The sequence below is a fragment of the Ornithodoros turicata genome, chromosome 5, assembly GCF_037126465.1.
Source record: "Ornithodoros turicata isolate Travis chromosome 5, ASM3712646v1, whole genome shotgun sequence".
Classification (NCBI taxonomy): domain Eukaryota; kingdom Metazoa; phylum Arthropoda; class Arachnida; order Ixodida; family Argasidae; genus Ornithodoros; species Ornithodoros turicata.
The window spans coordinates 33,047,158-33,072,678 of NC_088205.1; the positions used below are offsets into that span (position 1 = coordinate 33,047,158).

Below are 25,521 nucleotides of genomic sequence, written 5' to 3' on the forward strand. Positions count from 1 at the left end.
TGTACCGTTGCCGGCAGAACCACCTGCTGGGACACACTCTGTTGTCGGTAGGATTTTTAATCAAATCTACATGAATAGTTGGAATATAAGAGGCAAGAATATTTATATCCATGAAATCCAGCAATTAAATATAAGATTGTACAGCACAGCGCCGTTTTTGTTATGTTTTCGTTGTGATTGCCGTGTTCACTAGGCCTAATACCGGCGACAAAACGTATTATTTTCGGTTAGATATCGATGGATGAGCATCAGTTGAAACTGATTTCCGAGAAACGTATATGAGGATGTACATTTGCAGCGTAAAATCAGAGTAGTCTGTGAAAATTTTTTGTCACGAAATCCCCGCTTCACTGTGTTTGTTTTCGTCGCCATTTTGGGTGGCAGTGAGGTGTCATGGCGACCCCCTTGATAAAGAGCAAACCAATAAGTGGAGCGAAACTGTGATTGACAAGTCGAGCCTCTTTTTGTGACTCCTCCCAATGGCCAGACTCCCTTTTAATATACGGCTCTGACCGTATGCAAAACCTAGCGCCATCTCGTAGCACTCCCGGGAACCTACCGACATTCCTCCATGTATGAGGCGTCCCACCCGGCCCAAGCAATTCAAACGACTGTCATACAACAGTTCTCTCGCGTGTCATGCTTCTCACATATGCTGTTTCAATATCCTATCTATGTGATGAGACGCGGGTTTCAAAGGGGAATGTAAACCAGGTAAGAAAACCTCAAATGTCTGTATTCCTTATTGCATCGAAAGCTTTGAGCGCGGTGACATAGGTTGGACAAGAAAATTACGTTAACCTAGTGGAACGACGCTGTTATCCCATCCCAGGAGAAATGTATACAGTTTAGTACAGCTCATTTGAGAACTTGTTAGTGCACTTTATGCAGCAGAAACATTTGGTACGAAATAAAAGCTTAGGATTGTAGTTGTTGCTACCAATGCCCGCTGTGATACACACCGTTACGCACTGGTATAAACTGTGGTCTTTCTCGGCTCGGTGAATCCGAGTTTTCGTTAGTTGACCATCTCCCACATAACTGTCACGTTTGGTTGCACTGCATTTCATGTGACTGTCTACCAGACAGGTAGACAGGTAGTCGTTAGATGTGCCCCTCAGACGGTGCACTCTGACCGTTTCAATCATTTAGTGCGAAGATACTTCATGCTTGCCTTACAGTCACCTTCAACAGCTTCCCTGACACAGAAATGACTGCTGGCCATCAAGAGAAAAGATAAGTTCAATGCTGACACAGGAAAGGTGTGTTCACTGCACTTCAAAGAGACCGATTTTGTCACAAACGTACCAAATGAAAAATGGGGTGTCTATGAATTTGCTATGCCATCAGTCTTCACATTCAAGAACAAGCCAGAGAGAAAACTACCAAGGGAACGCGTAGTAGTGATACAAAACTATCGGTAACTAAGTCGTCGATAGTGTCCAGAACCATAGATAGTTCTAGGATAATTGACCATTGATACTTGCCGCAGTCGTACTAAGCTTTTATTTTCTACCAAACGTTTATGCCGTATACAGTGCACTAAATAGTTCTTAAATCAGCTGTACTGAACTGTCTAAATATGTCATAGGATGGCATAAAAGAGCAGCATTGCGCTATGTTAACGTACTTCTCTCTCCCAAAACCGCAATGACCGCGCTCCAATGCACCAAGGAATTCAGAAGCACTCTTGCCTTGCTTGCATTCCCTTTTGATCCCTTCGTCTCACCATGTGAATAACATAGTGAAACAGCACATGTGTGAGGCAAGACATGCGATAGAACAGCTGGACGTGAGTCGTGTGTATGGCTCGGGTCGGGGAAGGAGCCTCGGACATGGAGGAATTCCGGAGGTTTCCGTGCGCGCTACGAGAGGGCGCTGCGTTTTGCATATCGTCTATATTCGTCTCATCGCAACCGCTTTGCGTTCCTTCACAGTTGAGTCATGTTGTATTCGTGCAGCCAATGCGCGTCGGGCCGTTTAATCGCTCGATGTGCTATGCCGTTCGCGTGCTGCAGCCGGCGCGCCGAGCCTCCCTATATGCGGACGGCGTACAACTGTCCGTGGTCGCCACATACCGTGTGGTTCTGGTACACTGACTGCGCTCGCACCACGCTTTTCTTTTTCTTTTTTACCTGCTCTCCGATTTTCTGCTGCGCCAACCAATGGCGCGCCGAATAAAATGCCAGCTACCACGCCGTGGCCTTTGCAAAAGTTCCCTCATACAGCTATCGCTGTAAAATGCACGAAGTCTTCTCTCCAGCAACCGACGGTAGCTACAATCTTTCCTATCACACGCTTATCGATAGCGCCCGAGGGGGGGGGGGGGGCGGGAGGTTACTTTGGGTACACGAGCGGTCTGTCTATCTAGACTGGGAAAGGGAGGTTAGTTAAAGGGAGACTTCAGGACCACATGGATTTCAAGTTTGTGTTATTTCTACAATCATTTACATGACGAGAACACGGTTATAAAATATTTTCTTAAAATTAAAATTAAAGTTAAAATTTCCTTTGAAAACGAAGCAGGAATCATAAAATCGATTTTTGAAATTTGCGATAAGCTGGCTCTGACCGGCCTGCGTCGGTGGAAGTCTTTCGTGGTCGGCAGACGTCGCCGTGCATGCATTCCATTCTGTACGTGCCTTGTGTTCGTTCTACCCTCCTAGTTCTTGCGTCAATTATTCGGCAATGAGCGAAAAGAGAGGTGGGTCAAGATGTTGCTTCAAAGCGTGTGACAACAAGTCAATTTCGACGTCGGGTATCACTAGAGTCACTGAATAGCTTCGCTCAGAGTATTGCATTCCTTTCCCCCGGCACTATACGGACAGCCGTCTGGCAGCATTGAGAGCGCCGCTCTCTTATTGGATCTGCAACTCGGCGGCATTTTGTTGACACGCCAGTGGAACCGCACACTCTTCAAAATGAACTTCACCGCATAGCACGCTCCTAGCAAACTATCATCCCTAGTGACATCGTTCTCGGCCCTGATTTGTTGAAAACAGGAGGCGTACGCCTTTTTTGTACCAATTATGTACTGCATAAGCGGTACAAAAAACCTGAAGAAACCACTTCGCTGGTTTTCTACGATATGCGAAGCACCGTGTATGAAGACTCACGACGTCAGGTACAAGAAGAGGCCAGGTTTTGTTACGATGCCAGATAGCCATATCGCAACTCACGACGCAGCTCACTATGCATACAAGGATGCAATTGCGCCGGCACCACCGCTGCGACGCTCTTGAACGTCTTTGGATTATTACCGGCCTTGTTACCGTCGTATTTCAGAATTGGGTTGAGGATACGAGTTTCTCTCATGGGCCACAACGATGCATTGAAGCGACACACAGTCTTGGTCTTGTCCCGTCGCTGTACTCCGTTTCCGGTCGAGGAGCTCCTTTACTGTGGGTGTGTGGCCGCTTGCGAGGCCCCACATCTCATCTGATACAACGAGTGCCCAAAGATCGGGCTTTATAAACGGTTTGTTAGAAACGGTTTACGACGCAATCATTGACGTCAGCGCCACTGCAGCGCGCCACTTAGAAATCGGTTTTGCATTGGTCTGGGTGCGAATGTAAACGAATGTGTACTACCGCGCAGTGTACGCGCGGCGCGGTTATAGCTCCTCGCGCCGCAGGCAATCGGGTGCGATTGTGAAGGAGTCCGTACTGCCGCTCCGTTTACACGCGGCGCATGTATACAGCAGGGAAGGATAAAGGACGTATTTTCGTTACCGTTTCCATTTTCGTTGCTGCTGTATTTTCGTTTCTGTTATCCGTTTCTGATACCAGTTTTTCAATTTCGTTTCCGTTATGTTTCCGTTACTGTTTCCGGTAATGGAATAGCTGTTACAGAGCTGCGGGAGAACAGCCCGTCCGGCTCTGTCAGCACCTTGTTTTGCCCAAGTGCTGCTTCGACGTCACGCGTACACCCTTCACAAGAAATTTTACGTCGTTGGGATGCACACATTTTGCAAGGTGTTTGAAGAAGTGTAGGAACATGTCTTCAATCACTCTGAGTCCAGCAACCCAAGACAGGCGTAACCTCCATCCAATGTAACATTCATAGGCGGACGGTCCCAGTGGTAAACAATACTGGCATGGCGACGGTGAAATGAAGAAAGTAAAAATAAAAAATGATGAGCTGTCATCCTCGTGCTACGGTGGAGTAGAGTGTGTGGAGTCTATGTTGTGTAAGCATTATGTCTTGATGTCATCTAGGTAGGTAATGCGTGCGGAAAGCCCTTTAGTTCTTGGATAACGTCGAATCACAACATTCACAGACCCACTTAAAATAATACACTTACACACGGGAGCGCTCTTCACTACAATACACGGGAGCTCTGCCGCGGCCACACAACGCTTCCTCCGAAGGACCGAGCGGTCGAAGGTCGTCCTATAGTTTCGGAATTCGCAAGCGTCAAAGCGCCTCTTCCATAATCACTTGTTGAACTATCAAGCAGGGAAAGGTAACAGAAACGGTAACAGAAACGGAAACGGATATCGCACAGTTAGAGTACCGAAACAGAAACGGAAACGACAATAATTTACGATTATAATTCGGGTACCGAAGGACCCGAATTATTGCAATTCTTCACCATATCATGTAGATAAATTTATGAAATAAACCTCAATGAAGCAAACTAAAATTAACTGAAGAACTAAAACTAAAATGAACTCTCAAACTGGAGCATATAAGTAAGTAGTATGCAGTAAATAGAAGACGCATAGTTCTTATACGCTTATGGTGACCTGGAAGTTGCAAGCGTGAGTAACATTCCTGGAAACAATGTTCATATTAGCTGTTCACAGAAATCACGTACCTATATGTGTATTTCGAATAAACGTTAGGGAGCTCGACGCACTTTTCGGGCGAAAGGTCCATTCCAAGTCGCGTAAGGTAGAGATGAACATTGTTTAAGACTTGTTGCGAACGGCGCTGAATCGCTGGTCGTGACCTGCCTACTGTCCAAAGGGCAACATCATCGGTATACACGGAGAATGCTACCTTGCGAAGAACTATCGATTTTAGTCCTGCCATTACCACGTTAAAAAGTGTAGGACTAAGAATGCTTCCTTGGGGTACGCCTTGATGAACAGGGTGCTTGGGGCCTTGGCCGTAGTATGTGCGGACAGCGACAGTTCGGTCCGTAAGGAAATCGTGCAGCCAACTGAAGAGCCGACCAGATACTCCAAAAGACCGCAACCCGTGGAGCACACAGATGTGCGAGACAGTATCATAGGCGCGCTTAATGTCCAGGAAGACCGATACAACGATCCGCCGATGAGCACGGCGGCGATGAGCAGGCTATGTCTAATCCCCCTCTTTGGGTGGGTGCAAAGAAGCTCGAGCCTGTGCGTTCCCATCGCTTCCTTGGTGTGGTCCTGGACTCGAACCTGCGCTGGGCTCGCCACATTAAGCATCTTGAAACCAAAGTGCAGTGATCGCTTCCTGCAATTCAACCTCTTTCTGGCTTACGCTGGGGCTGTGATCAACGCTCCCTTCTAGCCGTTCACGCGGCTTTGGTGAGGGCGACTGTGCTTTATAGCCTTCCAGTCTTGCGCCGTACCCTGTTCGCCGGAAGCCTTCGTCGCTGCCTTGGAGTTCCAAGAATGGCTGAAACACTGCAAGTCCTAGCTGAAGCTGGTGAACTCCCGGTCGAGGTCCTCCGTGAGCGGGAAACGGCTCGACACTTACTACGTTTGCGTGCGCACGTTCCCCGTCACCCACTCCTTAGGAAAAATTCGATACCGTCCTGAAAGTGATTTCCATCGCGTAGCGCAGAGGACACGCCAGGCTCTCACTGGCTTCACACCTCAGACCGTCACACCACCGAACGCCCCCTGGTCTCTGCCTGTGCCACCCACCTTCACACGTCTTCCTGGCCTCCAGGACGGCAGAGATCAGGTTCCCCTTCAAGTCCTTCGAGCCCATTTTTATGCTCTCGTAGACACGAAGTTTTCTACCTCTACCGCCGCATACACCGATGGCGCATCTCGAAATGGCAAGTCCGCGTCGGCATTCGTCATCCCCTCCGAAGGCGTAGTTGAAGGACGTCGCCTTTGGCATCATACCTCATCCACAGCTGCGGAACTCTATGCTATACTTTTCTTTCTGCAGCACATCGTTCACTTTACCCCCCGGAATTGGGTGGTCTTCACTGACTCAACATCTGCGCTGCAAGCAATTGAAAATTCTGGCATACGAGGCTCCTCCGCGCCGTTGGTTATGGATGTGCTAATGGCTTACAAACTTGTTTACGAAGCAGGGCACAGGCTCGTTTCTCCAATGGGTTCCAGCCCATTGCGGTGTCGAAAGCAATGAACAGGCTGACAGCGCCGCCGAAGCGGCTGTCTCGTCTCGGAGGCGGACGCGTATTGCACTGCTGAGAGGAGATAGTCGGTCCATACTTCGACGCCTCGTGACTCCTCTGGCTACCCGCCAACGGACCACTGACATTCTACCCCCCGCCATGCTGAGCAGAGTTGACCCAGCGCTCGCTTTCCGCATGCCGGCACATATCTCTCGTCAAGATGCCGCATTATTTCATCGAATGCGCCTCGACGTGGCCTTCACAGCACGGTGGCGCTACCGCTTGAGACAAGTTGCCTCTCCCCACTGCAGCCACTGCGGTGCTGTTGCAGATCACGAGCACATTCTTCTCCATTGCCCACACTACCGACCTTCCCGATCCGTAGTCTCCACATCCCTCAACGAGCTAGACTCCCGCCCCCTCTCTTTCACAAAATTGCTTGGTCCCTGGCCACATCCAGCGCACCACTGCTCTGCCCTCAAGGTTCTCTTCACCTTTCTGGACACCACAGGACTTCGATCCTTATTGTGAAGGGGCTCATTATTTCACTCCCCGCATCACCTCCAGCAATGGGGTAGAGTATCGCCCCGGGCGATGAAACTCCCCACCCATCATCCCGAAATAAAGTTGTTGTTGTTGTTTTTGAATAAACGTTGTCCCTTGTATGCATGAATCCCTGGAGTCCTCAAAATAGACTTCAGAACGTAGAGGGATTAAGTTATGTCACGGTCTCGATGGTCTTTTTTTTAAAAAAAAAGAAAAGAAAGAAGGAAAACAAAAAGCTGGAGGTGGGGCGGTACCGAAAACCGAAAGATTAGCCCTTCTGCAAATACTGTCGCTAGGCCGGTTAAGGACTGTAGCAAAGATTCAGGGCAAGCCCAGAGCAGATCGATGTTGGAGATGTGGCAACACAAATCACGCGGACAGTGTCTGTCGTTTCAAGGACGAAGCATGCAATACTTGTGGAAAGACAGGTCACATTGCTCGAATGTGCAAGACGAAGACTGCCAAAGGAAATACACGTCACAAGAGTACAGTCAAAGCAGTTTCGAACGTTTTTGTAGCCGATGATAGGGATGGAAAGTTTATTAACTGTGTCATTCAAGGTCAAAACATTGAACTACAGGTGGATACGGGAAGCAAGCATACGCTCCTGGATCAGAGGACTTGGTCTCAACTTGGGAAACCGAAGTTGCAGGAGCCACAGTACACCTTGCAAGGATTCAACGCCCACAAGATAAAGCTTAAAGGTCAAGGTATCGTAGAAGTGTGTTTTGAGGGTCAGAAGCAAATGCTTGAGATACTCGTGACAGAACACCACCACACTAATTTTTTAGGACGCGAGTGGATCCAGATGTTAGGGCTGAATCTCAATAGCCTCTTCGTGGCAAACGTGGGTCATTCTCCTAACTTGAAAGATCTTCTACATATACATCGTCGCTTGTTCCGCGATGAACTAGGGAAACGTGCAAAGGGCCAGGTACAGATGCATTTGAAGGATGGAGCAGTGCCGAAGTTCTTCAAGCCTAATACTATTCCCTTTGCTTTACGAAAAGCAGTAGAAAACAACTTGGAGAGACAGTGTAGGAATGGAGTCTGGACACCAATTGAAACGTCCGACAGGGCAACTCCAATAGTAGTAGTCCCTAAACCTAATGGAGCGGTTCGTGTATGTGGAGACTTCAGCGTTTCTGTTAATCCACAGCTGGACGTTGATCAATATCCTTTGCCACGGCCAGAGGAATTGTTTGCAAAGCTAAACGGTGGTCAGCGATTCTCTAAGCTTGATTTATCCGAAGCATACCTGCAAATCGTCTTAGATGATGACGCCAAGAAGATTTTGGTGGTGAATACGCACAAGGGGATGTACCAATCCAACCGAATGCCATTTGGAATTGCATCCGCCCTTGCAATTTTTCAACGGACTATGGAACAAGTCACTGCAGGTCTTGATCATGTTGCTTGTTACCTCGACGATATTATTGCAACAGGGCGAAGTACCGAAGATCGTTTACGAAATTTGGACCTAGTTTTGCAGAGGTTGGCTGATTACGGTTTTGTCCTCAAGGCAGCGAAATGTGCGTTCATGCAAGATGAGGTAGAATACCTTGGACATGTCGTTTCTGCATATGGTGTGCGACCGTCGCAGAAAAAGATCACTGCTGTTTTGAACATGCCTGCACCGAAGAATGTCTCACAGTTAAGAGCATTTTTGGGAATGATACAGCATTACAGCAAGTTCATTCCTGGGTTAGTTGATAGGTGCGCTCCACCGAACAACTTGCTGCGCAAAGCCTCACCTTGGGTCTGGTCAGAAGACTGCGTGCATGCCTTTGACAGTCTCAAGATGAAGTGGTCATCAGTAGAAGGATTAGTGCACTATGACCCAGATAAACACAACTATCTAGCAGCCGACGCTTCTTCAACGGGGCTTGGCGCTGTCATTTATCACAAAATCGAAGGAGAAGACGCACCCATTGCGCATGCATCAAAAGCGTTGTCGGCAACAGAGCAGAAATACGCTCAAATCGAACGGGAAGCTCTAGCGCTTATTTACGGAGTGAAGAAATTTCACCAGTATCTATGGGGTCGCCGGTTTATCTTGTATACGGATCATAAACCTCTTACAACAATTTTTGGACCAAAGAAAGGTATTCCAGTAACTGCTGCGAACAGGTTACAACGTTGGGCTTTAATTATAATGAGGTACAGTTTCGACATTCACTACAAGTCAACCCAACAGTTTGGAAATGCTGATGGCCTTTCACGGTTGCCGGAATCGATTTCGACAACCAGATAGGCTCCACAGAAGAGGAGGAAATTAACATCGTTTGCTCAGAACTCATGTCTGTTTTCCCAGTTACAGCTGCCAGAATAGCCAAGGAGACAGCCCAGGACAGCGTTTTGTCCGACGGCTATTGGTTGCATATTGGAAGGCTGGAATAGAACCGAATCTAAGGCTGAGTTCCAGGAGTTTCGCAAACGACAAAGTGAGTTCTCAGTTTTAAATGGATGCATTATGCTCGGAATGCGTACGGTCGTACCGCATAAGCTTCGCAGCTCAATGCTAGAAGTGCTTCATGAAGGACATTTGGGCCAGACCAAGATGAAGATGCTGGCGCGATCTTACGTATGGTGGCCTGGAATCGACAAGGACATTGTGCACACAAGTCAAGCCTGTGAGTCTCGCGCCTCCATAGCGGACAAACATGGAGCCAGTTCCACTCCATCGCTGGGAACGCTCGGAATCACCATGGTATAGACTTCATACAGATTTTGCTGAGTACGCCGGTAAGCACTATCTTATTGTGATCGATGCATACAGCAAGTGGCAGAAGTTATCAGGCTCAGCAAGACGACTGCGAAGGACACCGTACAGGCGTTTGAGGAGATATTTTTACGGCAGGGACTTCCTCATCAACTAGTCTCCGACAACGGTCCTCAGTTCGTCAGCGCAGAATTTAACCAGTACCTAGAGTCTAAAGACATTCGTCATATTTTGTCACCGCCCTACCACCCAAAGTCTAATGGGCAAGCGGAGAATTTTGTTCGAACTTTCAAAACTGCATTGAAGCGTTTCGATCCACTTACAGGAGAGGAAGCAGAGGCACGAAAGTTTCTTTCCAAGTATCGGGCATCTCCCCATATCGCAACTGGATGTTCACCTTCGGAGTTGCTGAATAAGCGGAAGTTTCGAACAGAACTGGATTTTGTACGTCCGCAACGCATACAAGAGCCGGTAAATGAGGGTGATTGTACGAAAGCTTCACGGACTTTCGCTGCTGCCGACAATGTGTGGGCTAAGGATTCTACACGAAAGCAACACTGGGTCAAAGGAGTTGTTCGCGGAAGGAAGTCGAGTTATTTATGAGGTGGAGTTGGAAGACTGGAAACATCGTCGCGTTCACGTAGATCACTTGAAGGCTAGGGTGTCCTCACTACCTGTTCCCAAGTTTTCCAGACAGCCGTTGCAGTTACCCAGTACTGGTCTCTGTGATCAAACATCATGCATGGCACAGAAACCGTCGCTGCCTGTTGCCGCCATCGAGCCGTCGCGGTACCGTCAACGACGTAGGAGCCGTCCCGTGCGGTATCCCCAACGTGAGGGGGAGGAGTGTAGTAGCTGAAGGATGAAGATGATACCTGGAGCGTGGGAGCGAGCGTCACGGGTTGGCGCACGAACGTAGTTCGGTCGCCGTCTTGGTTACCTGACATTAAACAGTTGTTCTCTGGTAGCCGTCTCGTCTGGTAGCATTCCTGTAGCTGTCACAGTGATAAAGTTGGAACTTTGGGAGGAACGTCGAAGGATCTCTTCCACTTTCCTTGTCTAAAAGCCGTTGACTACAAGAACGAGGAAACGCTTCCCACATACTCGTCGGCAGTGTCGGTGCTGCGAGGAGAATTCATGTCAAGGTTTCATGACTTTGAGATCCTCGAGGCGATGTTTAAACTGTTCGCCGACCACTTTTCAGTTCTTCCAGAAGACGTTAAGCCCGCGCTCTAAATGGAACTAATAGATCTCCAGTGCAATTCCACATTGCGACAAACGTTTGACGAAATCGGCGCTCTCGGGTTCTACAAATATGTAGACAGGAAATCGTTTCCCTGCCTGATGTCTGACGTCAGCCGTGTTCTGTCGATGTTGGAAGCACATACGTACGCGAGCAGTTCTTTTAAATGATGAATGTCAACAAGTCTAAGCTGATGTCCCAGCTGTCTGATGACCATCTTCGAGCTTGGGAATTGCCGCTGCGGTCAACCTACAAGTGGACCTCGGGAATCTGGTGAGGAAGAAGAGGCCTCAAGTGTCCTCAGCGTATCATTAGGAGCGCGTCCTCATGTAAGCGTGTTCGCGTTTAGTTTATTCCGAGGTGCATAGCCTCCTGCCGTTGGCTGTAATAAAGTCGATATTTTCTGTTCTACCGCGTATTTCCTTCGGGCTTCTCTTCTAGATGATAGGATCGTATCCAATGGCATCCATGTATCGCCTGAAGAACGAGTTCTGTGTCATATTAAAGACAGTTGAGAAAGTTGCTGCTACACGTACCACTCGGCCTCGGCCACGCGGTCCCCCAAATCAGAGGCAGTTTTTGTGTACGTTCACTATCTGCGGCCTGCCGTGGTGTAGGCCAGGCCAATGCGGCCCGCGACTCAGTTTGAGTTGGAGACCCCTGCTCTAAACCAAGCAGTACACCAGCATAGACGTAAAAAGCATCTGCGCGTTATGGGCGTCCTGTATACTGAATCCTTAGAAATATCTTGTATCCGAGCGATTATGAAACGTTGGATCCTTCGGATTCCTCAGAATGCAAATCGTACCTCGCGTTGTCAGCTGGACGAGCATCGATAGAAAATGGAGAATCGTCCTCTGTTGCGAATACGCGTCTCACATGCGAATAATCTTCGTCTGTGTCTGAGTATTCTGATCCCGAATCTTCGTCCATAGTGTCGTACGGTTTCGCTTTCGGGAACGTAACACAGCGTAGCCACGTCCGCCGTGGTGCCCTGCATGCCCGCTGCATGCATTAATGACGCGTCGCCACCGGCGCGGTTGCCTTGGGAGGGGGAAATTTTCGCGCCCTCCTATCCACGTTCCAGTTTCGGTTTGATTATTTCACATTTGAGGCAGAATTAATCACATAAGGAGGAAACAAATGTTATGGCAGGTATCCGGGGGCTATTATGCACCAAGTAAAATATGCAGCAATTTTTTTCTCCGATCGTTGCGAAGTCTCCCTTTAACTTATTTGCTGGTAAGCACCATGTACTTATAGCCGTCCTTGAGGGTCGACGACCTTGAAAAGTTCAGCAGAGCTTGTTGGACGAGCTCCCGACGGTGGAGGTTGCCACAAGGATAGACTTTCTCCTCGAGCTGGGGTTCAGATGTGCCGGTAGGCTGCAAAGCTTGCTGAAGCCTGCGTTTAGCATCCGATGTGACTGGGCGGTCTATTATGACGTGGTGCTCAGTTTCTGTTTCCCGACAGTGCGGATATCCAGGGCTCGGTGTACGGCCGAGCTTGAAGACGTGGGCGCGTGTGTAGGCACTGCGGGATCGGATGCGGAGGAGGAGGGAAGCCTGGGCTCTGGAGAGGCCAGCAGTTGCACAGAGTGGTGGTGCAGATCCGTCTCTCGTTTACTTTTCAGGGTGTAGCCTCCACACATGCCTCCTGATTGAATTCGAGCAGCAGAAATTGCTTGGGGGAGCTTCTACTTTCGGCGGGGTTTTCGCAGCTGTTTTAGCCAGAGTGTCAGCGTGCCTGGTATGCTCTTATGGGAAGGTATCCACTGTAGCGATACCGCAGTGCCCTGGGATTCAGGCCGTGCTATTTGCAGCCGGGCCTTTCCTGAGAAGCAGCATCTTTCGTAGTGATGTTGGATACGAGAAATAGTTACAATCTAGCTTTTTGCTCCGGGCTCCGCCACTATATGGGGAAATAAAAAGAAATACAAATACAAATATCGCACCGTGAGTCCGTGATGATGCCAATGTTGGTGACAATGGTGATGATGACAATGACCCAGTAGCGCAGCCGATGAAAAAAACATGGTCGGCCAATTGGTGGATCCGACGGAAATGCGTTAGCATTAAAAATTGAAAACCCTTTGGGAACTCCCCTTCACAACGCTACACAACCCTTCAACGACCCTTCGCAAACGCTACAGAACCCTAAGAAACACGACCCTACACAACGCTAACGCAAGACAGCATTCGTAGCCAAACGAGCCTTTCGGGCTTCCTCCGATTCAGCTTGGCGGCGCCGTCTCGCACCGTCAGCCTTCTTTCGCCGCCGCTTGCTTGGTTGCTTAGGGGGTACTCCTTCGCACAGCTTTCATAACCCATGGCGCGCCCACGCAGACACGTCCGAACCAGTCGACCACGACAGCTGCACTGCCTGGCACTGCCGACGCGCCGGCGCCCTCTCCTTCCCTGCTTCCCTCTCCACTCACCGCGCATGCGCGCCGCGCCGTGGCTACAGACAGACCACGTCGCGATTCTTGCCTAGCGAGGTCTCTAATGGTAACGCATTAAAAAGCGAAGGTAGCTGGTGGAGGGGTGACGTAGGGGTTCGAGCGGTCTGCCTGCCTAGATTGGCGGCACGTTGCTGGGGAAGGGATAAAAGGAGGTAGAAGAAGGCTCACACGTCTAGTTCTACAGTTTTCTGTACTACAGCCGTCCGTGAGGATCAACGGCCTTTAGAAAGTTCAGCAGGGCTTTCTGTCAGGGTGTCGAACCGCAAAAAATACGGGTTCGCTTCGTGTTCGCGTTGCTTGGATTTCATTTCGGTTCAGTTCCGGTTCGGCCACGCCAAAAATCGAACCGGTTCGCGAACCGGTTCAACGCTTCCATTTTATATCTCCCATAAAACTGCTTTTATCAGGAAATACATGGCTAATAGCTTACTGGTGTTGTCTGCATTGACGTTTTTAGTGGTCAGGTACTCCCTTTAGCGAGATAAATGAGAAATGGATGAATACTTGCAAATAGCGTCCACGCTGATGAAGCGGTGTAGTCCTGCTACTTTCTGTTCCCAAAATCGCTTTTTTCACACGCACAGTGCCAGCAAGATAAACTTAAAGGAAGCCTAATAAGATTTACAGCATTTTACATAGACGACGGTACTTGACGGCACACCGCATTCGCAGCGTGAATCGATCTGAAACCGTACTAAAGCATGTCTAAAATAAGTCTGCCACCCTTGCTCTGTCCGAGCTCATGTACCAATTAATCCACAACACAAAGGCAATGTGTCACGGCACAATTGCACTACCAGTAAGCAGAACTACATTTACTTTTCACACCAGGATCAATCAAACAGGCACCGTTCTGCGTACGCTCCTTCTCCACTTTTCATGTTTCTGACTTGTTTAATTTTTACTGCTCACGTGTAAAGGGAAATGTTGGGCGCTTGCTAAATCACATATTCGTCCTATAGAGCTACACAACCGGCCTACTCCATTCCTGCTTCACTCGTCCGCGTGGCGCCTCCTTTCTGAAGAGCCCATGCCGCAGCGCGTGCGCGGGGTGCTAGCCGCGCTCAGAACGACAACTGCGCTTCAACGTGTTAAAAAAGACGCTGAAAGCATACTTACTATACGTCCTCGTTTGACTGTTAGGTGAAAATTTGCGAAATCCATGATATGGAGACCAATGTGTTTGGGGATTGAGAGCCACTTGAACTCTTATGCTGACTTCTTTTATGTTCAAACCGTTTTGTTGCGAACCGCTTACCGCTATTATTTTTTCCGGTTCTGCTCCTGTTCGTGTTCAACAGTGTCATGAAAATTTCGGTTCGGCTTCGGTTTGACACCCTGCTTTCTCTACGGATTTGCGGCGCTGGAGGTTGCCGCGTGGATGACGATGATGATGACGATGGACGATCTCCTCAATGTGGAGCTCTGATGTTCCAGGGTGCTGCACAGCTTTCTGGAGTTCACGTCTGGCGTCGGATGTAGCTGGTGACACACTTGAAATTTGTCCCGGTATTGTATGTAGACGGGGAAATAAGTTGAATAAAGAGTTCGTGGCTCGCTCGACATATTCCGCTTGAGCTGTGCCACGACAGGCCTACCTGATATATGGTGTCAGAAGTGAGGATAATCCGGAGATAATGGCTTTTGGAAATGAAAATTAAAATGGAAATTAGAATCAACTGAGAAAATTTCCCAAATTGACTGTCGAACGATGTAAAACATTGTGGTTGCTTGCTTCGTACGCACATTTCTGGAGGATTTTCTACCTTTCTACAATAATACCACGACTGTGTTTTCACTAACAGGAGCTATACACGTTCCCAATAATATTGTCGAGGAATGACTTTGTGCAGCATAATTTGGGAGCCAGCCCAGGGGCGGATCCAGGGCTTTTCTGATCGTGCAGACCTTGTACGGCATGCTATATTGCGTTGCCTAAGATCAATTTAAGTACACGGTGACAAGACAAATTAAGGGGCACGGCACAGAGCATCGGGACCCCTCCCCTGGATCCACTCCTGGGTAGCAGCAATCCTACAGTGCCTGCACGTAGAGTTATTTTTTATAATTAAGTTAAAAAATAATAATACATAATAATTAATAAGTATTTTTATTTTATATAAGAGTTATTTTTTAAATTATTATTAACACTCTACCAGGCTTTCACTGCGCTTTCCGACACGCCTGAATTTTCAACAGGGGAAACTGTGTATACCAGTCCTAACCCAAGCAACTTCTGTAGAAACATAGATGCAACATACATTTTCCTGCAAGTTGTAAAGGAGCTGGATGTCTTCTCTGCGTCCGCTCGTGATCAAATCCTCAAGTCCACCGGTCACTGATTCGTCCAACTACAAACGGTGGCTTTTCTTAGAATTGCGACCGCGATTGAAAACGAAAACGTACCTTGGAGCTGGAGACGTAGGCCAAGGCGAGAGCCATGACGGCTATCTCGAATAGCAACGCTACCACGAGGACGAAGAAGTACTGGAAGGAGGAAAAGCGTGAGCAGTAAATATCGGCTTGACCCGAAAGTAATTTTGCCCTTGTACACAAATAATTCGCTACCCTTTATACGTAGAATTGGGCAGCTTCGGAACCGATTTTTCAATTGGCGATAGCATTTGCGGTATTAGCGACATAGAACCCCGCGCAGAGTAGGTACCTGTGACCTGTACGTGTCTGAAAAGCTGGAAGTCTTAGGCGACTCCCACTTTATATGTAGAAACAACTATCCCCACCACTTTTTCAACTCTTGTTGCTATTGATCGTGTCATGAACGCAAGTCGCACTTTTGAATTCTAGAAGCGTAGAGTGCTGGGCTTGTTGGTATTCGATTGTAGATTGAAAAGCGCAACCACACACGGACACAGGTTTCTTTGTCGGAGCGCGTAGTGGGGGAGGGGACAGAGGAAAATCCCATGTATATACTGACGCTATCCCCCCCCCCCCCCCGGTATCTGCGGCTGGTTTGAGACATGGTAAATGCCACCGCAATGCTCCGTTATTAGAATAAAAACATATCAACGGTCAGTTCAAGTATATATGCCTTGAGCAGCACAAGTGGTATGTCCTGGTCACGATGAAAGATGACAGTCACTGAAAAGGTTAGGCAACTGTAGGACTCGAACCCATATCTTCTAGATTGCCGGTCCAGGGCTCTACCAGCCTCTCTACCAGCTCTACCAGCCAGTTGTTCCAGCCTCAGAACTTCAGTTCTTTCATGTCCTGGTCACGACCATCTCTATAATACATTATATAGATTATGTATTATAGATATGGTCGTGGTCCTGGTATGTCCTGACGATTTCATGCATTAAAAACTCTGCAGAAAAAAATATGAACGTTTTTCATGAGAAAAACGAATGTCAAAACTCCATTTAGTTGCTCGTAGGAACGTAATGTGGAATCACATTACACGTTGAGTTTCTGATGCGTTTCTGTTGACTCATTAAAAACACATCAAGATCATACAAGGAATTCAATATCGATTTTTGTATGCATCCGTGTGTGGTTGCGCTTTTGAATCTACACTTTTGAACTCCGCTAAAAACCGAATGGCAGCGCTTAGATTTATTGTAAAACAGAAAGTTTAGTGGCACACCCTGCAATATAATTCAAAATCGAACGGGCTTACATGACAGTGCAAAAGCTCGTCCTGTAGGTAGGAAAACGTCTCTCGAAATTAATGTTCAGCACGAAAACACTCGCATGAACAATTCGCACATTCCCTTTGCTTAACTGCCCCGTGGTAGGAGTGCGCTTTAGTTTCCTTTTTGTTTCGCTCCCAGATTGATTAGGCGATGGGACGAAACACTTCACCAATCTGATGCGTTTCACGTTTACTTTTATCTCGGCATTCTGAACGAAGTCGCGTACCGTGGCCAGCATGCAGACGTTTTCCTTGGCGGCACCGCAGCATCCCAGGAAGCCCGTGAAGAAGAGTATGAGGCCCAAGCAGATGCCCGTGATGGCGGACTCCCGTATACTTCGCACCTCATCCAGGTCACTGTACGATCCCCGGCCGCACAGTAACACCACTGACACAATCAGAACAACCACGCCTAGTATCTGTGGAATAAAAACATATGGGTATTAAGATATGTGGACTTCTTCTGGCATTACTGTCTAAGTTACGGCCAACCAACCGTTACATCACAGAAATGTGTCACACTTTGAAAATACCCCGGTGTGTATAGTTACTTGATTTATTAAAGTGAAAGCAACGAGGGAGACGTAGGATTGCTTGAGCCGGCGTGCGGGTGCTATGGACGTGCGGCTGTTCAGTTCCCCTTTGTGCTTTGCGTAATGGGCACCGATGAATTGTGCCATATCGCACAATCTACCCCGAGTATCCCAAGCGGATATTCTTCACATCTTTCATAAATAACACATCCCCACGGATGCCCAGATCGCTGGAAGCAATACATCTCCAGCTCCGAGTAAATGGTTCATTTGCAAATGTGTTTCCTCAGAAAATTTGCGCTGCAACCTGGCCAGTTCGCTCAACCTGTGGCGTGAGAGAAGATTCACGGCGTATTCTCATAGAATGCGATCGCTTTCGCACGAGCCGACTAGCGCAGCCAAGAACTTCCTCACCGCCAAGAACACCCTTAGAATTTCCTCACCGATTCGCTGGACCCTCTACTCTTCCACATTCCAAATAACGTGCTTTGTTTGTAACACGGAACTACTACGCTTTCTGAGTTTTTGAGGAAGGAAAATTTGTACTTACTGAGAAATGAGTTTGTGAGAAAATAAATTCTGAGAAATGAGAAACGGTAACCCGTAAACATTGTGCAATGAAGTCACGTGAATAGGAGAGAGGTTAATGTCGATATTGGCTCGCCGTTTTTTGCCACACCTGAATAGGTGGTGGTGGTGATGATGGTGGAACTGCTTCCCGTAGTCAGCCACGCTCAGGCGGGCAACGTCACGACTACAGGTAAGGGGATCGTGCGTCCTTGGACAGACTACACAGTGAACTGTGCCGACATTTGTCTTAGAGCGTCTGAGGAAAACACCGAGACACCATAGCCGGCGCCCGGATTCGAACCCGGGTCAATAGGCGGCGGTGGTGGTTGGTGGAACTGCTTGCCGTAGTCGGCCGTAGCCGGTAAAGGGTGTGACTTTTCGGGTTAAATGACTTTCGAGGCTTAGGTGGGTGGGTGAAATTGGGCGCTGCTCATACATTCGTGTGTTACCGAGTTATTATTTTTTCTTTCTACCCAACAAGCCGCCTGCAGTTACAGTGCACATATTGGTCAAACACATACGTACCTCGTCAATGATAGCATTTATGGTGACAAACACCACATATTGTAACATCAAATGTGCTTGGCATAGTTTATTGTTGCAGTGAAATAATACTTGCATTAGGCGGGCGTACAAATTGCATTTGTACGCACGCAATATGCAAATATTATTTCAATAGTGTACGCAATGCAACGCGATACGCGACTAGAATTCGTGGAGGAATCGGCTTCGGAGCTTATCAACGCATTGTGATCGTGTGACCGTGTGTGTGATTTTTCCCAGTTTCTTCTTCTTTCTTTCCTTCCTTCTTTCCTCTTTTTTCCTTTTTCTTTTTTGAATAGCAAGCCGACCTCTGTCTACTGGCCTTTCCTGTTTTCATTAATAGATCTTCATATCGAATCGGTGCTAAACTGATTCGGGGGGAATAATCCTGAGGAATCGGGTTTAACCCGAAAAAGTCCTACCCGAAATAAAACCCGTGCCATCCGATTCGATGTGCCGGAACGGAGAGCACGCTAAAGCTCTGATTCGCAAAACTTGTATTCTGTGGCCGTTGACCATTTGTGCTGGACCAGGGAGTAAAGTTGGGTAACGAGCGATCTGCTTGCCTAGACTGGCAGCATGTTGGTCGTGCTCTTCGCTCTTTGCTATACCTGCTGTGCTCCAGGATACAAGAATCCTTCCGAAACAAATTCCAACGTGTTGTACCACGCGTTTCCGGCTGACGCACGATTGCTTACCTACGGCTGCGGGCTGTAACTAAAAGATGATTCAGTGGCTATCCACGCACATCTTAGTATGACATCATACTAGGATAAGGCAATATGGCATCGCCCACGAGTTGCAAATTGAAACTTTTGTTTTTTTCTTACAAGTAAGTCTTGTAAAATCAGGTAAAGACTGTGTATTTCTGATGTATCCCCTTTTAAAATTATACAACGGCTTCGTAGTTGCGGAAAAGCGGCACAGCTGCACTTACTTTAATATCCCTCATTTTGAGACCATGGGACACACGAAAGCAGATGTCCGTCTTGTGACCCTTCATCAAATTCCTGCAAACTACCGGCCTGATCGACTCTCTCTAAAACCCTGTCAGCGTCGTCAGCATCATCCTCATCACCATCCTCTCATTTTTCCCCAATAGCAATGGGGTAGCATTCTGCTCAATGAGCGGAAGTCATCCCCATATCATCGTCATCATGTATTTCTCTCTCTCTCTCTCTTTAATACCCCTGTCACACGGGGTAATTTACTGTCATTTTCGTGAAGTTCACTCCAAGCATGCGAATGTCACTTTCACTACGTGCTTGCTACACGGGTGAAGTAAGTGAAAACGATGATAGCAATTACAAGAGATGTAAGAATAAACGGCGGCAAAATGTTTAGGCGTGCGCCACACTGCATTCCTGAGAACTTTTTTCTTTGATTTAGAAACAGTTACTGCAAATCTCCTTCCAACACTAGACAAATGAGCCTCAAACATGTGCTACAAAAAAAAAAAAAAAAAAAGAAATATAAGAAAAGGCTACTACGCACATGGTTGAGAGGTCCTGAGGCTCGAGCCTTCCACTCGTGATAATTAATTTCAGAGCAATACAGGTAGCCTACGGGCGAGAATCGGCGTATCCACTATGGTACGCCATCATTATACCATTGCTACCGCCGCGTGCCAGTGCACTACCGCCACGTCAAGAAGTCTGAGGCAGGGACCAATAGCAACGCGACCATAAAGCAACAAGACAGCAGCTTGCATGTTTGGTGTCTCCTTATAAATATATTCGCAACATAGCGCACTCGTGGTAGATTTCGCTCTAGGCATTTTACCGACATTCCGACATGCGATTCCGACATTTTACTCTCACTTGGGCCCAGCTCTTGAACTTGAACTACATGTTGAACTCCGTTATCATCTCTGTTCTTCTCTGGACATCACCCCTTTGTGTTTTCATCATCTGTTTGAACTTTCGGTATTAAGTGTACTGGGGTAGCCAGTTTGACTTCGTCGAAACTCACATCCCCATTTTTCTTTATTCACGTCGCATCACATCACATCTAGTCATTTTTATTTTGTTGTTAAAATCGCGACAAAATCGACCGGGCGACGCCTGATGTGAGTCACTCGTCATTTCAGCGGGCAACACTGCCGCTTATGCATGCACATTTTTTTCTGTATACTTTTTTTTTCGATTTTAGTTTCCACGGGGGACGCAATAGACGTCGTTGCGTCAGACAGTGTTATGCTCATGCAATGCAGTTGTGCCACCGTATACACATGACGGGCAATGCGAAGTTAGTGTCTACTTTGGCACAGTATAGCCCGCAATTTTCAATTTTTGTTTCCTAAAGAACCGGGAGCGAGATTGGAAAGAACATTGTGACGTTATGTGGCCCTGAGAAAATGCATAACGCTTCCGGTATATCCTCCGGTTTCACATACGCTCTTTATTCTTTATTGCTGCTATGATGGAGCTTCCAGGGGGGACGCAGGTTCCTCCCACCCCCTCACCTCGTTTGCTTGCTCATATCATTTACTGTACAAGGGGCATCAGTGAAACAAACTAGACACCTTCTATGCTTCATCTTGCAGGCTGATGTAAACATGACTTCCTTGAGTATGATGAGTAACGTTTCTGTCATAATAAAATGTATTAACATCACCGATTGGCTGGTTGCGCCGCTGGGACAGCAATGCAATTCATGCTATACAGTAACTATACAATAGCTATATAATGCTATACACTAACTCTAAACTTATGTGCATATATAGCTACTAAATTAGATGCTCATAAGATATGTAGGTATGTGTAGGTGCTTATATGTACACTAGACACAGTCAATATGTACAACCACATTGGTGACTATATACAGATGAAAAAGCGAGAAGACGAAAGGAAATGAGATTCACAGTTCAGGGAGAGCCGCCGGTGACACATTCACCACGTAAAAGAAGAGAAGGGTGAAAACGCCACATTCGCAGGAACCCCTCTTCACCAAGGGCGAGCAGCTCACGTTGCAAATGGTTCGTGAGGAGGACGCACGTGTTCCTAACGAGCAGAAAGATAGGTGTGTTGCGCTGATGTTGGGCAACAGCTCTACAACGGGCCGCCCACAACACTGCTGTGCAGCATGCCGTGAGTAGGGCACTCAGACGTTGTGGATGCCGTTGACTGAATTGCACATGGCAGCAGATCCGTCCGGGTACACCGTATCGCTAGGGTCCAGAATATACGGGAACGCGACATTAATATAAAACATGTCGGTTGGTTTCTCGTAGTTGACCGCGATACGGACACGTATCAGTAGAAGTGAAGTGAAATGGGGTTTCATTTCGGTAACCTTTCTTGCAACTTGCTATTGCAGCAAATACGAGCCGATATTTGTTCTGCGATGCGGAAGGGAAGGAGGAAAAAAGAATACCCCCAAAATGAATGACGTTTACCTATATCTTTCCTAAACTTGATATTCAACGATTCTTCGCAAGAATGCCTTGAAACGGGGAGGGGACATGTTTATGAAAACAAGAAAAAGAGGAAAAATGCAGCTTAATAAAGGAAGCTTCGGGCGATACAGTGTAAGAATATCTCTGACAAGTACTAATTCACACCGTGCTCTATACAAAGTGTACAGGTGATAACGTCTGCGGCACATGAAATTTTGGCAATACCCTTTGCTGTTTCAAGGGGTGCAACGACTTTCGTTTGGCATCTGAAGGTGTGTGCCAAAAACTTACTATGACAGATATTTGCGAATGTTTCTATTATGAATACTTAAGAATTTTAAATCTCTGTCGATATGCAGTCCGTGGATTGCAGACGTACAAATCGTGATTTAGACTTCCTTTACAAGTGTGTGCGCAGCATTTTTTGTCCAATACTTCCAGTAGACAACTAAGACATTATCAGGTGCTCGAAGTGACACAAGTGAATTTACTAAGTCCAATAGTACGGTTGTAATGTTTATTTAATACGGTACATGATGTTTGTGATTTTGACCTGTTTAGTTCAAACGTTAAAAAATTCAAAATGCTTTTAGCCGTTACTTTTTAACTTAGTCTGCTGTTGTGTATGTCTGTTTTTCCTGATTGATCGCAAACACTGCAGCACAGAAACGCAGGACTAGAGGGTAACAACACGAAGACACCATATCTGCAGAGAGGTGTCTTTGTGTTGCAACCCTCTAGTCCTGCGTTTCTGTGCTGCAGTGTTTGCGATGGATCATCACCAACTTCCCCATTCCATACCTTTGCTTTACTGACTGTCCTTTGACCACTGCTTAGGGTCTAGGGCCATTTATAGGCAAGTAATGATTGAAATGAGATGAAAAATCTCACGTTGACACTCATGCAACATTTTGATTATAAAATTTACTGTAGCCTATCAAAGTAGCACGATAAAGCAAAATGTTTTGCGTTTCATGAACTTCTGATCAGCACCAATTAAAAAGTACGCAAGGAACAACAAAAACAACTTTATTGTGAGATGATGAATGGGGAGTTTCATCGCCAGGGGCGATACTCTATCCCATTGCTGGAAAACCCCAGTACGCGAGGAAAACTTGTGTAGGTGCAAAAATATTCCAAGTATTCAAATAGCGCTGCGGATATGGTGCTCGGTTTCCAAGTCGGAGCTCAAATGTGGTTCCATTTCGGGGCCTTTCCTGCGACCAAGGATGATACTGCGCGAAGGGGTTCGCTCCTTTCAGCAACAGAAAAATTATGGTATCCTGGACAAATACGCGTACGCTTATAAAAGCGTCTGTAATTCGATATCTGCTCCACACACAACTGTTATCCATACACAGATTAGTAAACATTATACTTATCTTGCTTTCAGATAACACGAAACATCATTAGATCGAGTTTCCGCTAATTGCTTTTAAGACGTGAGCATCGATCAACGATCGAGTCGACTGTACCCGAATATGTTTTGCTGCTGCTGGGCTCGCGACAGTTGCGCATCTCTAGCTTGTCCAGTGTTCCGTGCAGACCACAACAGTTTTCCCAAGCGGCAGTTTCGACTTGGCTGCACGGGACGCGAAAATGCGTAGATAACACGGGAAGCACCCATTTTCACCTGAGGAACGACGGGCCACACCCTTGTCCAGAAAAGGCCGCTCACATGACTGTGGACGGCGATACCGGTTGTTAAATTGGATGTCACTTACCCATATGACGACGTTTGTCCCGAACAGCGTGAACTTGACGCAATTCGACTCCGTCTTTGGAGGCCTGATATATCCGCCGACCGGCTGTCGCGGTGCTTCCTCGTCCGCCATGGCTGATTTTGCTCCTCCAGATGCCGGAACGATAATGGCCTGCTCTTCGGACTCGCTATACAAAGCCTTGTTTGCATCGCTGTTATCGCCCAATAACAGGGCACGTGTTTGCGGAAAGCTCCAATTACGGGTTGTACTGTTTTTTAGGCGCGTTATTCGAAACATGGGTGTGGGCCATATACAATTCTGAGAAGATGGCTCGCATAGAGGTGACAAATGCTTTAGCGTGATCGTTTAAGAATTCGCGAGGCAGTCTCATTGAACGGTATAGTATGTGCTCCATTTATTTTCTCTCAAGTCATTCTAACATGTTTAGGACTTGACTGCAGCACAGAAAAACGACGACAGTAGTGTTACACGGATGAGATGGTACACCTGCAGTACCGTCTCCTCCGTCTAACACTGCATGTTGTTGTTGTTTTTTTCTGTGCTGCAGTCAAGCCCAACTCCCTCAATGTAGTCTATTGAGTCATTCTAGCAGACGCATTTCTTATAATAGCATTTCACACTTTTCTGCTCGAAAATTGTGGAAATAAGTCCTTACCTATAGTCCTTACCTTAGTCCTTACAATGGGGTATACAAAAAGAATATAGTATATCAACAAAAAACACAAAGCACTAACACAGTACAACACAGCTTAGCGAAACGTATAAGAGCCGAACTCAAGTTGTGCAATAAACACCGCCAGCTGGTCGCACTAGTGCAACGTATGTTACCATTATTTTTCTTTCTACGTCTAATTTAATCCAACAAACCCCATCGACTTAAAGAGAGGCTTCGCAATGTTAAAAAAAAAAAAACATCCCGCAAACCGTTCTTGGTTGATAGCCTCTGAATACCTGCCATAAACTAAGTTTCCATCCTATAGGACGAATTATGCTTCAAATTTGAAATAATTTAACCGAAACTGGAACGTCGAGAAGAGGGCGCAAAAATGTCCTCCTCCCAGGCAACTGCGCATGATCCTGTTTATGATCCTGTTTCATGATCCTCAACTATATACATGATTCTGTTTCGCAGATGTCCGACAGTTGTGCTTCCATGTTAACCATAATTTGCTTATACAGAGACATGATGTAGCGAGTACTGGATACGCAGACGTCTACTTTGTGCTAGGGCTCCGCATCTATTCTGCCACACCGCATACCGAGCCGCGGCTACAGGTACAGGGTAAGGTAACTGTCCCGAATGCGCCTGCCGAAAGAGTTCGGTACCGTGCGGAGAGAATGCGGAAAGAGTGGGGAGTCCTAGTAAGTCAGGTTGTATATTGCAAAATACACCCCTCTTACACTAACATGGGCGTAAATAATTTAGTGTACTGCTGTCTGGCGGCCGGGTCCGTTTTCTGTTGTGTTGAGATTGCCTCACAACGCGGGTCCCGCGAAATGGAATAGTGGCTTTCTTGACCCCAGTTCACCGTGTAACAATATTTCACGTAACAACGCGTGAAGCATCCTTTTAATGCGAGTGAATTTCATCCATATATAGGCACACCTCGACATTGAGGTCACTGAATAGCGTACCTTGTTTAGTTTTTTAATGCGATAGCATTGGGCTCACTTCTTCCTTTTCTCTGCGCCGAAAACTCAGCTCGGACGATAGATGGCGCCACGGGAACTGCGAGGGGGACAAGTTTATGACTTCCTTTTTTCCCGTATACACCCCACCTAGATAGAGAAAGCCTGCTTACTCATCGACGTGACGTAAC

General features: G+C 47.1%; 1 protein-coding gene across 1 annotated transcript in view; it reads right to left on the reverse strand.

Annotated features, from left to right (window-relative positions):
• Positions 1-23,855, reverse strand: part of LOC135394326 (23 kDa integral membrane protein-like) — a 30,344-nt gene extending 6,489 nt beyond the window's left edge. The window contains exons 1-4 of the mRNA XM_064625019.1: positions 23,702-23,855; positions 17,162-17,353; positions 15,689-15,769; positions 15,544-15,633 (exon numbers count right to left, since the gene is read on the reverse strand). Coding sequence (XP_064481089.1) covers positions 15,544-15,633; positions 15,689-15,769; positions 17,162-17,353; positions 23,702-23,812 — 474 coding nt within the window. The 5' untranslated portion in view covers positions 23,813-23,855. The remainder of the gene's footprint in view (positions 1-15,543; positions 15,634-15,688; positions 15,770-17,161; positions 17,354-23,701) is intronic.
• Between the last annotated feature and the right edge of the window lie 1,666 nt (positions 23,856-25,521).